Source organism: Bubalus kerabau, chromosome 22 (genome assembly GCF_029407905.1).
Source record: "Bubalus kerabau isolate K-KA32 ecotype Philippines breed swamp buffalo chromosome 22, PCC_UOA_SB_1v2, whole genome shotgun sequence".
NCBI lineage: Eukaryota > Metazoa > Chordata > Mammalia > Artiodactyla > Bovidae > Bubalus > Bubalus kerabau.
In genome coordinates, this window is record NC_073645.1 from 44,328,404 (window position 1) to 44,341,821 (window position 13,418).

General features: G+C 50.3%; 1 protein-coding gene across 17 annotated transcripts in view; it reads left to right on the top strand.

The window, feature by feature from the left end:
* The window catches only part of TACC2 (transforming acidic coiled-coil containing protein 2), a 233,646-nt gene that overhangs the window by 199,415 nt on the left and 20,813 nt on the right, over positions 1-13,418 (top strand). For 6 of the 17 annotated variants that reach the window (XM_055560964.1, XM_055560967.1, XM_055560978.1 and 3 more), the window contains 6 exons: positions 758-818; positions 1,932-2,226; positions 9,606-9,667; positions 10,689-10,804; positions 12,179-12,350; positions 12,596-12,688. In XM_055560964.1, coding sequence (XP_055416939.1) covers positions 758-818; positions 1,932-2,226; positions 9,606-9,667; positions 10,689-10,804; positions 12,179-12,350; positions 12,596-12,688 — 799 coding nt within the window. The remainder of the gene's footprint in view (positions 1-757; positions 819-1,931; positions 2,227-9,605; positions 9,668-10,688; positions 10,805-12,178; positions 12,351-12,595; positions 12,689-13,418) is intronic. The other 11 variants (XM_055560973.1, XM_055560976.1, XM_055560974.1 and 8 more) reach the window with 5 other exon arrangements.

Genomic DNA, 13,418 nt, shown 5'->3' on the forward strand with positions numbered 1-13,418 from the left:
TCATTAATTGTGATTAGGAAAGGCATTTTTTTTTAATGATCTCATCTCTGAAAAAAGAGTTCTGGAGTTTGGTTGCACAGCAGTGTGTATGCACTTCAGTGAACTGTACACTTAAGAGTGTTTGAGATGGTAAATTTTATGTGTATTCTACCATAAATGGGGGAAAAAAAAATGTCACCCCTGGCCCTGCCTTTAGTCAGAATCCCACCCAGAAGGTCAGAGGTGCGGGAACCCATTAAGCTCCGAGTTCCTGCATGTAGGAGGGAATCTTCCAGTTCCCTCCGAGACCCAGACCTTCCCTTCTGCATGGCTCCTTCAGCTGTTTGAGTGCTGTGTCGGCTTGGCCGTCTGTCAGTTGGTTCCTGTTCATTGGTGTCGTGAACTCACATCCCCTCCCCCACCTTAGCTAGTTCAGACCCTCCTGGATGAATGCAGACGTGTTAATCCGCTCACCAGATTCTGCTTTTTTAAAGTAAGAATATCTGGGCAAAGTTAGCTTCACTTTCTGGGTCAGCTCTCCACAATGGCATCTCTTCAAAAGACTTCTGGCTTGATGAATCTTTCCCTCGAGGGCAACAGTGTCTGTTAAAAAATCAGAATGGATTGTCGGTGTGGACGTCTTTCGGTCAGGGTGGGAGTGGTGTGGACGGGAGGGTGGTCTGGGCCAGACACTTGGCAGTCAGCTGCGGGCCTCGGTCAGCTCTGGAATGCTCTATGCCTCTGTCTGTTGTGTTTACATTTCTCATTTTGTTTCCAGTGACACATTTAGGGTGAAAAAGTCGCCAAAACGGTCTCCTCTCTCTGATCCACCTTCTCAGGTATACTGTTCCCTTGATGCTTATCATTTTATCGCTCACCTGGCAGTGGGGGGGAGTCAAGACTGATGGGTGATTATCCCCTACTGGTCAGTTGCCCATCACGGCCATGTTTCCAACACCCTCTTCCTTGTCTTCTGCATGGAGGGTCCCTCAGTGTTTGCAAGACTTGGTTTTGATCACTTCCCTTGGGGAAATGTCAGAGAATGTCCCCAGAATTGGCAGATGCCCAGGAAAAATGTTAGTTCTCTGGGAATCGTGCTGGTCCGTTCTGGCCAGTTAATCTGCTGAGAACATCCTTAAATATCAAGTTGAGGAAGTCTGTGGAGATAAACGCATATACAGTGAGAAAGAACTGAACGTGCGCGAGGAGCCCTGGATTGTGTAACCAGCGTCAGGACTGGGGTGGAAAAGGGGCTCCATCCCCTAAAGAAATGGGGGCTGGGCTCTTTCTTCATACAGCTCCCTGTCTCCCTCTTACCAGTTCCTCTCACCTTTACAGACCAGGAATGTGTGTCAGGCCATTCAAAGTCATAAGCAGATCTCCTCTGCCGCCCTCATCCAAGCCAGTGAGACCCCAGCCAGGCCAACCTTGGCCAGGGCAGGGCTGCAGAAAGGCGCCCAGCCCCACCAGAGGGGTCATGGGTCCAGTGCCACATCTCTTGTAACATTTTTGGGCTCCCACCCTGCCCTGCTCAGTTGCACACCTCTGTGGAGATGAGGCTGAAACTCACTTTCTCTACCTCTGGCATCAGGCGTGATGATTGTTGGGCGATGTCGGTGGTATTGATGTCCAGCCCTTTGTGGGCATAACACTATAGTTGTCCTAATAAAAGTGCCAGATGTAAAAATTTTCTTTATTTTTCTCAAAGTGAATGAGCAGGAATGTCTCAAATAATCAAAACACAAAATCCTAATTCCTTTTTAAACCCATGGTCATCACCCCCTGAAACAAGCCATCAGAAAAGGAAATTCATAGAGGAAAGAATTTGTTTCCTTAGAACTGTTTTGAGCAGAGGAATATGACAGGGTCCCGTCCTGGGTGGAGGTACCCAGACCCCGTGGGTGGGCGCAGATACGGGACTAGACGAGAGACGGCTTCCCTTCTCCTGGTAGGACCCCACCCCCGCGGCCACGCCGGAAACGCCGCCCGTGATCTCGGCGGTGGTCCACGCGACTGACGAGGAGAAGCTGGCGGTCACCAATCAGAAGTGGACGTGCATGACGGTGGACCTGGAGGCTGACAAACAGGACTACCCCCAGCCCTCGGACCTGTCCACCTTCGTGAACGAGACCAAATTCAATTCACCCACGGAGGGTAAGCAACTTGGTGACCAGCTGGACTCCCACCCTGCCTTGGAGACCATTGCCCCTAGGGAGCAAAAGGCCAGGAAAGAAACCGCTAAGCCAGGTAACTGTGCTGTGGATCGCCGCCTCCCCGGGCTCCCTGAGCTAGGCTGCCTGTTAACACAGCCTGAGGCTTGAACCCAGCTGTGCCGTGACCCGCAGGCACCTGCTGAGAGCTAGCAGAGCGCCCACTAACACCTGGCCCTGAGCTCCCCCAAGCTTTGTACCTTCTCAGCTGTATGGCTTGTGTTCCTTGAGGATTTTGTGTCGAATGCTTGGCTGGGTAAACTGGCCCGGGGGCCTCTCGGGGTCCCTACAGTTCATCGGCCCCTTGGGACCTTCCACCATGTAACCAGCACCTTATGCTCAAGCCCTAAACCAGAGGCTCTCCCTTGACTTGCCAGCGAGAACCCTGAGTCCTTCTCACAGTCCCTAGGCGTGTCACTTACATCATTCACATCTTCTTCCCCCTTAACATGTATCGACTTGCAGCTGTCTGCCTGGTTCTTTGGCTTGAAAAATCCATATATCTTAAGTCGGCAACTAGAACCTTCCAGGGAGGGATATTATGGGACCCTGCATTCCTAGTCATCATGGGGCCTGTCCCCCACCCACCTCATGTGGGGCTTGTGAGCCTAGTCGTGGGCCGTCATTCCAGTACTCTGGGCTGTCGTTGATGGGTCTAAGTTTCCCTCTCTAAGATATTAATTTCTAGCAAGTCTTAAAAACCGAGTAGCATTCAGTATGAGGATAATCATACAGGGAAACCTTATCCACTTATTTGCTGCTAATAAGGAACCATGAACTCTATGAGGCCACCTCCTGCCTCCGACCTGGGTGGAGCAAGGGTATAACCAAGGACATTTTTTAAATTTATTTATTTTTAATTGGAGGAAAATTGCTTTACAATATTGTGTTGATCTCTGCCATACATATTGGAGAAGGAAATGGCAACCCACTCCAGTGTTCTTGCCTTGAGAATCCCAGGGACAGAGGAGCCTGGTGGCTGCCATCTATGGGGCTGCACAGAGTCGGACACGACTGAAGCGACTTAGCAGCAGCAGCAGCTGCCATACATCAACATAAATCTGCCATAGGTGTACGTATGTCCCCTTCCTCTTAAACCTCCCTCCCACCTCCCCTCTGAAAGTGAAAAGTGAAAGTGTAGTCACTCAGTCATGTCTGACTCTTTTCAACCCCATGGAGTGTAGCCTGCCAGGCTTCTCTGTCCATGGAATTCTCCAGGCAGGAATACTGGAGTGGGTTCCCATGCCTTCCTCCAGGGCATCTTCCCAACCCAGGGATCGAACCTAGTCTCCCACATTGCAGGCAGATTCTTTACCGTCTGAGCCACCAGGGGACTCCCACCCCTCTAGGTTGTCACAGAGCGTCTGATTTGAGCTCCCTGCGACGTACAGCAGATCCCCACTGGCTGTTTTATCTGTGGTAATTTACACATGTCCACGCCGCTTAGCCCTCTCCTTCCCCAACTGTGTCCTCAAGTCTGTGCTCTATGTTCTTGTCTCCACACCTGCCCGTGTAACTTGGAAAGCTTCCCCTGGAGGCTCTTCCTGATCCAGGGCCTGGATGGCATGCTTTGTGCCCAGAGGTTTCTGAGTAGTGGTACAGTGAGAGCCATTTCAAGTTTAGGGGAGACTGTGGATGCTTATCTTATGACACGCCTTTCTGTATTTTGATGATGAAAGACTTGGACTTCAGGGCATTGTATTTTCTGAATAATGGAGGCTTGAGTTGGCTGTCGGGTTAGCCCTGCGGCCGGGGGCTTGGGAGACTTAACAGTGGCCATCTTACTCCACTGTGACCCTGGGGGCCTGGGGTCTGGCCTCAGCTCTACTTCAGTCCTCCTCTTCCTCTCTGCACACACCCCTGGGCCAGGAACCCCACCGGATGGGATCCCCCTCCAGCCTCTCTGCAGTGGCTGCTGCAGGATGCCCCGCACCTCCCTGTCTCTCGGGCTTGTCCTGGCCACTCCCAGCCTTTCCCTGGTCATGGCCCCTCGCTGCCTGTCCTCAGTGCCTGGTCTGAACCTACTTTGAGATTGCTTGATGTGGTAACAATGATTCGAGTGCATCTCTTGCTTCTCCACTAGATTGTGTGTTTCTTGACAACAAGAACCCTATCTGAGGCAGCTTTTCTCAGAGCGCCACAAACACAGTGGGAGCTAAAGACAGCTTTGTGGGGAAAGAAAACAGAAGGCTAGGCAGGTGTACAGGGTAGTGTCCACATAGTCTGAGTTTTGCATCACTCACCTCCTGAGTGAGGGAGATGTGCAGAGCTGTGTGGACATCCCAGAAGCAGCAGGGGTAGGTGAGGACCAGCGGGGACCTGGCCATTCTGATAGCTCCTGCTGGTTCACATCCCTTGAGGTTTGGAAAGGATCTGTTAAATGTCATAGAAACGTATAGAAGCCAACCTGAGCTTGCCATTGTAGACAGGAATCAAAAAGTATATGTGTTTTGTGGTATATGTATGTGGTTGTATTACCAGGAATCAGATAAATACATGCATTATTTTCATAGAAAACAGAAAATCCCTGGGTCAGGAAGATCCATCGGAGAAGGAAATAGCAACCTATGGACAGAGGAGCCTGGCAGGCTACAGTCCAGAGGGTTGCAAAGACTCAGACATGACTGAGTGACTAAGCACGCAAGAAAATAGAAAGATCATAATAATACCTTTTAAGCTAATAGGTGCCTCATTCAGTGGTGACATCCATTTCTTCATCTTCAACTTGGAACGAAGACCACTCACTAGCTCATTGACATATTCGAGAATTGTTTTCTGCTAAAAAATTTTAAAAATAGGGAAATCCATCAGTTTGGAACAAAACTCTAGTAAACCTGCCTTCTTAGAAAATGACTGTGAAGATTTGGGAAGCCCTGCCCGTATTTGTAGCTGGTGGGCAATGGGAAATCCACTGGATGTGTGAATCCAGAAGGCTTTCAGTTTCGGGAGGTGTGGTCTGTGTCCATCTCTCGGGTGTACCTGTTCCCTCCAGCAACCGGACGTAGAAACGGATGGAGTCCTGTTCTTGAATTGTCCTTCCTGTTCACGAGGTCACGTCTGGCCACACCAGGTGGAGGCGGGGAACAGATATGTCCCCCAGAAAGAACCTGAGAACGGAGGATCTGAGCTGCTAGAGATTTGCTCAGTGTTGAGGGGCTAATCCACGTAGGACCAGGTTTGCCTGACTTGAAGGGCCTCTTCTTCCCCACCACAGTCTTTATGTGACCGTTGTTGGGGATTTTCTCCCCGGGACTTGGAAGCAACGAACCTGAAAGAATGACACTCGGACAGTCTCTTGCAAGGACTGACAAGTTTATTTCTGCAGTCAAGCCTTTTTATAGAAGCAGGGACAAAGAGCTTAGAGTATACAGCCAGCAGAGCACGTACGGGGTTAACACCTAATCAGTAAAAATATTTCAAGGACAGCACGCTCTTAAGTGACCCATGTGCTTATCCCATAACCCGTTTTCTCAAGCAATATCTTTAACATTTATTATTAAATCTTGGCGCCGGGCATAACCAAAGGCAGGAGATGTTTTTCTGCCCGCAGCACCAAGCCGGGGTCTTCTGGCCCTTCGCCATTTTCCCAAGGACTTCCTCCAACCGGCTATTTTGTACTGGGCTTCCCAACAACCGCCTTTCAGGCTTCCTTTCGTTAAGTGTAGAATGAGGATGTTGAACTTCCTAACCTGGGTCCACAGGAGATTCAAATCATCTTAATATTCCAAAAAAACCTGAATAGACCTAGTTTAGATGGATGCCCAGCTAGTTAAAATTGCATGTTTGGAGTCTATAAGCACATCAACTCTCTGTAGTGACACCAGTGGTCTCCAGTTGCTTAAAACCAGAGCTTGATGGTCAAACATTTTTCTTTGAACCATTGCTTAGCAAATGCCATTTTCTAGGGCTGTCTTTTGAAATGTGATGCCTTGAGAGGAAACTTAGTCCATGTGGTTCCCAGGAATGAAAAGTTTAGGAACCACTGGGCAACAGAGCCTCCGAGATCTCCCCTGCCTCTGGTCCGAGACCCTGAGGGAGTGGTGGCTTTAGATTCACAGATCTGGATGGCCCATTGCTAGGGCATCAGCCTCTCCCTCCTACAATCCAGTAGAGAGGAAGGTGTCCTCGGGGGGAAGCCTAACCTATTCTTCAGTTCAGTTCAGTTCAGTTGCTCAGTCGTGTCCAGCTCTTTTTGACCCCACTGGCTGTAGCCCTTCAGGCTTTCCAATCTATCCCCAACTCCTGGAGCTTGCTCAAACTCATGTCCATCGAGTCCATGATGCCATCCAACCATCTCATCCTCTGTCGTCAGCTTCTCCTCCCGCCTTCAATCTTTCCCAGCATCAGGGTCTTTTCCAGTGAGTCAGTTCTTTATATCAGGTGGTCAAAATGTTGGAGCTTCAGCTTCAGTGGTGGGCACCATTGCCATTGAGATACAGACATATAGAAGGGCCACCCAGGGAAATCAGAGCAGTGTCCTTTTCCCTTTCTGAAAGCCTCTTCCCCTCTCATCACATATGTTAAAAGTTTCAGAAATATTAGCAGTGAGCAATAATAGACCTGGTTGCAATGCATTACCTTTTGTGTGACCAGCTGTGGGGCTTTACATCAATTCATTTTATCCTGTAAGAGGTGTGCACTTTGAACTCCATTTTATGAATGAGTTCGTAGGCCTGGAGAAGTTGGTGAGGTGGCTTCCTTGATCCTGGGAATGACAGTCTGGACTCAGTTGCACCCTTCTGGCTTGTGCTCAGGCTCCTTCCGGTCCTCTAGCAAAGCTCCAACAAGGAGAGTCCCGTGGAAACAGCAGTCCAGCCCTCTCACAGTGCATTGCCTTCAGAACGACAGGACCCATTGACAATAACGTCAGGCCTCTTCAGCTCAAAGCAGCACGTGCTTTAGCGAGCTGCCTCTTAGATGTAAAGACATGGAGCCGCTTGGTATAATTGCTGTTACCTTTGCTGGTCTGCCAGTGTGTGTGTGGCATGATGTAAAAATGGGGCTAAAATTGCATGTGGCTCCCCTCTCCGAGCCTACCCTCTGAGACTTAGAATTTAAGGCAGGTGAGTGAGATTTTGAAAAGCAAGTTCAGTAAGATGTTTTCTCAAAATATCTGAGAACCTGGGACTTCTTGGTGGTCCAGTGGTTAAAACACCACGCTTCCACTGCAGGGGGGTTGTGAGTTTGATCCCTGGTCGGAAAAGTTAGATCCCCACCTGCCACGTGGTGTGGCCAAAAAACAAGAAAAGAATATATCTGAGATGCTCTTGGCAGGTAGGAAAGAAGGCAGATAAATGAGCTCAGTGACCTAAAACTCACCCAGATCTGCTGCCAGGAAAACAAGCGCAGATTCCAGGTGGGACCCTGAGGCGAGCTGGTAACCAGAGCTAGCTGACCCGGGGTCCCAGGGCCCAGAAAATCTTCACGGTGGCCCCCAGGTTATTCGGTGCATCCCGGGTGCTCTGTGCCATTGTAGGGTATGTTTGTGTGTTGGGGGTGGGGTGGGGAGGCTTTCTGTTAAATCAATTAGGATAAAATCATGCCTTGGCAATAGCAGTGATACCTTGGAGGAGCAAAGAGCTGATTTGTAGAATCTTCTCCACTTAGTCTTTAGCAGAACAATAAAAATGAGCGCTGGCATCCTCCAGAAGAGGCCCTAGAAATCACTCTGTCCTTCACTATCCCCTGCCTTTAGAAGATAGTAAGTCTTAATAAATGAACGCTTCTGTGTCTTCAGTTGAGGCAGACCCTGGGGACAGATTCACAGCACGGTTACAAACACTGAGCTCCTGCCCAGCATGCGGTTCGGCTTATTTTGTGTTCTTCCCCAGTGATGCACAAGTCAGTGCCTTCAGGATGTGTGAGGTCTTTCTGGCCGTTAATCCACAAAACCATCTCCATTCCCGTGAGCAGGTCACGCCTGCCAGAAAGATGCATTTGCTTCATCCCAGAGATTCCTGAAAAGTCATCCACGGGGTTAAGTACTGCAGTTGATTCAGCCAAAACCACACACACCTGCAGGTTTTGAGAAAGTCTTTGAGGAAATCCCTCATTTATTATTTTTTTGGCCTTGCCTCACGGCATGCAGGGTCTTGGTTCCCTGACCAGGGATAGAACCCATACCTCCTGCAGTCTTAACCGCCAGACCACCAAGAAGTCCTACTGCAGTTGATTCAGCCAAAACCACACACACTTGCAGGTTTTGAGAAAGTCTTTGAGGAAATCCCTTATTTATTATTTTTTTGGCCTTGCCTCACAGCATGCAGGGTCTTGGTTCCCTGACCAGGGATCGAACCCATACCTCCTGCAGTCTTAACCGCTGGACCACCAGGAAGTCCTGGATATATTTCATTTTAAAGCTCATATTTAAAGGATCATTTAAAAACGATCCCTTCTGTTGAATATGCTTATGAATATGTAGGAATGATGGACTTTAAACCAGAAGAACTGCTGCTATTTCTGTTTATTTTTTATTTAAAAAAATTAAGGCATTGGGCTTTAGGGATTGCCATTGACACTCTTGCTTTCTGAGTGGGTCATGTCATGTCTAGCTTTTCTTCTTAGGTGGAAAAGAGCTGTGGATTGGGGTTCTTGTGACAATAGGGTCCTCTTCTCTCTTGTTCACTACGGTATCCACCATGCCCTGCACAGTCAGGCACTGAGTAGGTGCTCAGAGTCCATTCACCAGACAGGGACTTGGATGGAGTGGCAGAGCTGGGTCTCCATCTGTAACTGCCTGGGAGCCAAGGCAGGCAGTGGGATTTCTAGTCTCCAGTGAGAGTATCTGGAGTTTTCCTTGTAGCCTAAAGTCTCCTGTCAACTTGAAATAGGCCATTACTCCACCAAATTGGACTTTAATAGTCTTTGTGTCTGAACATTTGATTCAGACCAGCCCCTTGGTACTGGCAGAATTGGGGGGAATGTTCTAAGCGACTTGCAGAGCTTCTCTTGTAGCAGCCCTGTTCTTCCCCCTTGCTTCCATCAACCAGACAGGCAGCTCGGGTCCAGTTCCAAAATTTCACCAGGACTTGGGGAGATTCCCTGAACCGCAGTTGAGACTTTCAGAGAAAGCAACACCCAGACACCCAGAGGGTACGCACGCTCTGATCTGAAAACTCAGTGCAGGATGCTCGGATCTTTTCCCAGTCAAATCCGTGCTTGGTTTTGACATTTAATTCCTGTGGGACTCTCTCAGACTCCCAAGTGGCTGAAGCCCCTTTATGGTAAGAGGTTTACCACTTGTCTGAAAATAGCTAAGGCAAGCCTCCCCTTTTGACTGTATTGGAAATCTCAGTCAGTGGACATTCTCAGAAAGCTTAAGGCCTTGTTCCAGGCCCCACCTTGCCCAGCCAAATAAATCTTTTGTTTTCGTTTTTCCCTCTCTGGTGCTCACCTCTCCTTTTGTTTCTTTTGCAGAGTTGGATTACAGAAACTCCTATGAAATCGAATACATGGAGAAAATCGGTTCCTCCTTACCTGTAAGTTCTTCTGCCTCCAGCCAGCAGGGGACTTGCTCTCCACCCTGTTTTGGGCTCAGTTTAGTGACCCGGGGCTGGAGTGGGGGATGGGGTTGAGGTTTGTCTCAGTCCACTTCAGATGCCATTTTCAGGGAGAAAATGATAGGATGCTGTTAGACTTCCTGCAGAATTAGGTCCTCTGGCTGAGAAAGAGCTAGTCTGAGCAGGAATGGTTGTTTTTAAGGTGTACCATGATCTGGTTTCTTCCGACTAACTGCTTTCTGTAATTGAAGATGATCCCTTTGAGCAGTAAGTTTCTCCCCCATTCCTTTTTCGTTTTGAGTCACTATGATGGGCGGCTGCCTTCCCTGGCTTCATATGTGTTGCCCCCGGGCGTTCGGTCCTGAGCACGAGCTCTTGCGCTGTGCTGTTTTCAGGCAACACTCACCGGGGCGTGGCGATGCCGGGGGAGGGGGGGAGGGGTGGCGCTTGTGCGACACTCAGGATCCCAGACTCGTTGCTCTTCTGTTTCTTTCTCTGCGTAGTTTGTAGATGTGGGGTCGCTGCTTCTAAACCACAGTTGCTGTAAGTCAGTGAACCTTGATGGTGACGCTGATCACACTAGTCCATCACGCCCGTGTCCCCCCATTCAACTGTGGGCAACACCTGGGCGGGCTCTCTCCGACCCCTCTGTTTATCCCGGGTGGCCAGCGTGCTTGTGCACCCAGAGAGGATGGCCACTAAAGGCAGTGGCCGAGCAGCAGTGAGCGTGTCGCACACCAACCCCATCGCAGTCAATCCTTCCCGGAAACATGCCCCCTGGGTGGAGTTGCACTTTCTCTTTCCGCCTTCCCCTTCCTGCCATCCGCGCCTCCTCTCTCCTAGCCGGTACCACTTTCTCCTCTCTTGCGGGTGGCTGGAGAGAAAGGAAGGCTCCTTCCTGACCAGTTAGCTGTCCCCATCAAAGTGCGCCCTGGTTTTCGTCTCGGTAGCACATTCAGGCCACGGTGGCTGAGCTGACATGTGACTTTGATCCCGGCAGCAGGACAACGACGCCCCGAAGAAGCAGGCCTTGTACCTTATGTTCGACACGTCTCAGGAGAGCCCGGTCAAGTCTCCCCCCGTCCGGATGTCCGAGTCTCCAACGCCGTGTTCAGGGTATGGCTGCTGTGATGCCCTGGGAGGGAGGTCCCCGGCCTCTAAGCCGTACACTTCTCTCCCGACCTCGATTCATTTGCACACACGCAGCCCCCGTCTCCATCTCGGTGTCCACTCTGATGCAGATGCAGCGGGTTTGTCCCTGGCTGCCCTTTGGACTGAGCTGGGGTCCTTTAACCAACTGAACGTGTACAGCCCTCGCATCACCTCCCAGCACACACACCGCTTGATTCTGTGATTTGTGCCGTGGGGAGGCGGCATGCTGGAGCATTCCGAGCTGCAGTCCCACTCCTGGTCCTCACTGGTCACTTGAGCCCTCCTGGGCTGCACTTCCCTCATCTGTAAAGTGAGAGTAAGGAATGCAATTGACCTTGTAGGGATTTTATGAAAATGAATTGAGGCACTCAGTCTTACAGGCATCCCCCATTGGGGACGGGGCTAGGGGTCCCTGTCCAAAAAGTCATCAGGGGGAGTGAACGGAGATGCTGTAAGGAGAGCACTGGTCACGAGGCCTGGCACAAATAAAGTGCCTGATAAATGTTGATTGTTAATAAGATGTGAATGTAAGCCTTTGTCAGGGTCCGGTTCTGAGCTGTGTGGTGCTGGGTCGGGTGCGGGTGGGGTTTCATGCTGAGACTGGGACCTTCCTGCCCTTCCCTGCTGGCCCGGTCACGGAGCAGGAGTGAAAGTGCTTGCTTTGACTTCCCACACTTACTCCAAAATCTGCCCGGAGCGGGGAGAATGAATGATGACCTTATCACAGCAGCAGTCATGGTGCCTTGTGACCGGCACGGCGTCAACGTGCGTCCCATGCAGGCGGCTTCTCCCTTGATCTTCACTAAGTTATAGCCCCTAATCTCTCCTCCTGAGGTGCACAGCCAGGGGCCTAGTGGTCTGCTTAACTCCAGAGCTTGTGTCCTTGGGCTTCCCTGGTGGCTCAGACAGTCAAGAATCCGCCTGTAATGCAGGAGACCTGGGTTCAATCCCTGGGTTGGGAAGATCCCCTGGAGGAGGGCATGGCAACCCACTCCAGTAGTCCTGCCTGGAGAAACTCACGGACAGAGGAACCTGGTGGGCTACAGTCTATGGGGTTGTAAAGAGTCAGACACGACTGAGCAATTAATACTTTCACACTGTGTGTCCTTAGCTAGATGGCATCTGTACTTCTGGTTCTACCGTGTCAGCAGGCCTTAGGGTGGGACTGGACCACCCTCCGCTCAGCCAGCAGGCCCCTTGACTGTCTAAGACCTGTCCATTTTCCTGGGGGACTATAACCCTGAAAGTCCAGCATCCCTTGGCATATTAGTCGAGGAATCCTGGCTGATTTTGGTGGGGTTTCCGGTGCAGACTCTAAAGATGCCCTTTCTTCCTCAGCTCAAGTTTCGAGGAGACTGAAGCCCTTGTGAATACTGGGGCAAAGATCCAACATCCCGTTGCACGAGGGCTGGCCCCCAACCAGGAGCCACACTTGCAGTTGCCAGAGAAGTCCTCCCAGAAAGAGCTGGAGGCCATGGCCTTGGGCACCGCGTCAGAAGTGATGGAAATTGTAAGTGGGGTCGGAGGGACCCGAGATCACTGTGGATGAACCCAGGACCGGTGGGCTTCCATCACTGCTCGGGCCAGGTCTTTAAAGCACTGTGTGCCTGGTACTGGGCATGGGGCTGGAAGCTAGCCTAGGTCATCCCACCCCGTAATGATCAGAGGAAGGCTCTCTGTCCTCACCAGGGTGGTTTTGCAGTTCTCACCTAAGTGCGTTATTTGCTGTCAGGGTTATTAACTTTCCACTTCCAGCCCCTTCCAGCTGGACTGTGGCTTTGGAGCTGTCATCCATCTATATCCTACCTCTCAGTCTTCTCCGGCAGAGGGCAGAGAATGGTGGAGCAGGTAAATGCTCTCCTTTTGAGAGACAGTTGGTTCTCCTGGGCCTTGGTGATGGGAAGTGCCTTCTGTGTATAGACCAGGACTTAACACCCCTTCCTTCCCCAGCCCTGTGGGGCTTTCTCAGAGCGAATAGACCTGAGCTCAAGGCCCCGCCCCCAACCTCCTCCACACATCTAAAGTGGGTCATCCTTCTAGATGAATTTTCTTTTGCTTTTTTTACCTCCCCCCTCGCAATCCCTATGAGGGTTTGAGGCCATTGACTTAGTATGTTACCTTGTTGTTCTGGATGAGTAGACGTTCATTTATCTCATGCATCAAGTACTTAATTTAGCACCTACTGTGTGTCTGGCTGTTGGACACTGGAAAGATAATTATGAGCAAAAACATGGTCCAGACAGGACTCAGAGCATCTTTCAAATAGACATCATGAGGGACTCATGTTTAATTCAACTTTCTGCCAAGTTGGCTTCTGATTTTGAAGTCTTTCTGATCTTTTCCTTTTGAAAGCATCTTTCCATTATTTAGAAAATAAACTTTTACCAAAACCTTACTTTCGATATTTACCCTGGAAGGTATTTTCCTGATGAGTTATGTTACGTTTGGAATCCCCATCAGCTAGCTTGTCTCCCACCTGCTGAGGTTTTCAAGTAACTAAGGACAGCTGTCCTCCCAGCAACTGGTTATGGAGTGGGGGTGGTGTGGGGGTGGGGAAGGACCCTAAGATGGTGCTTTG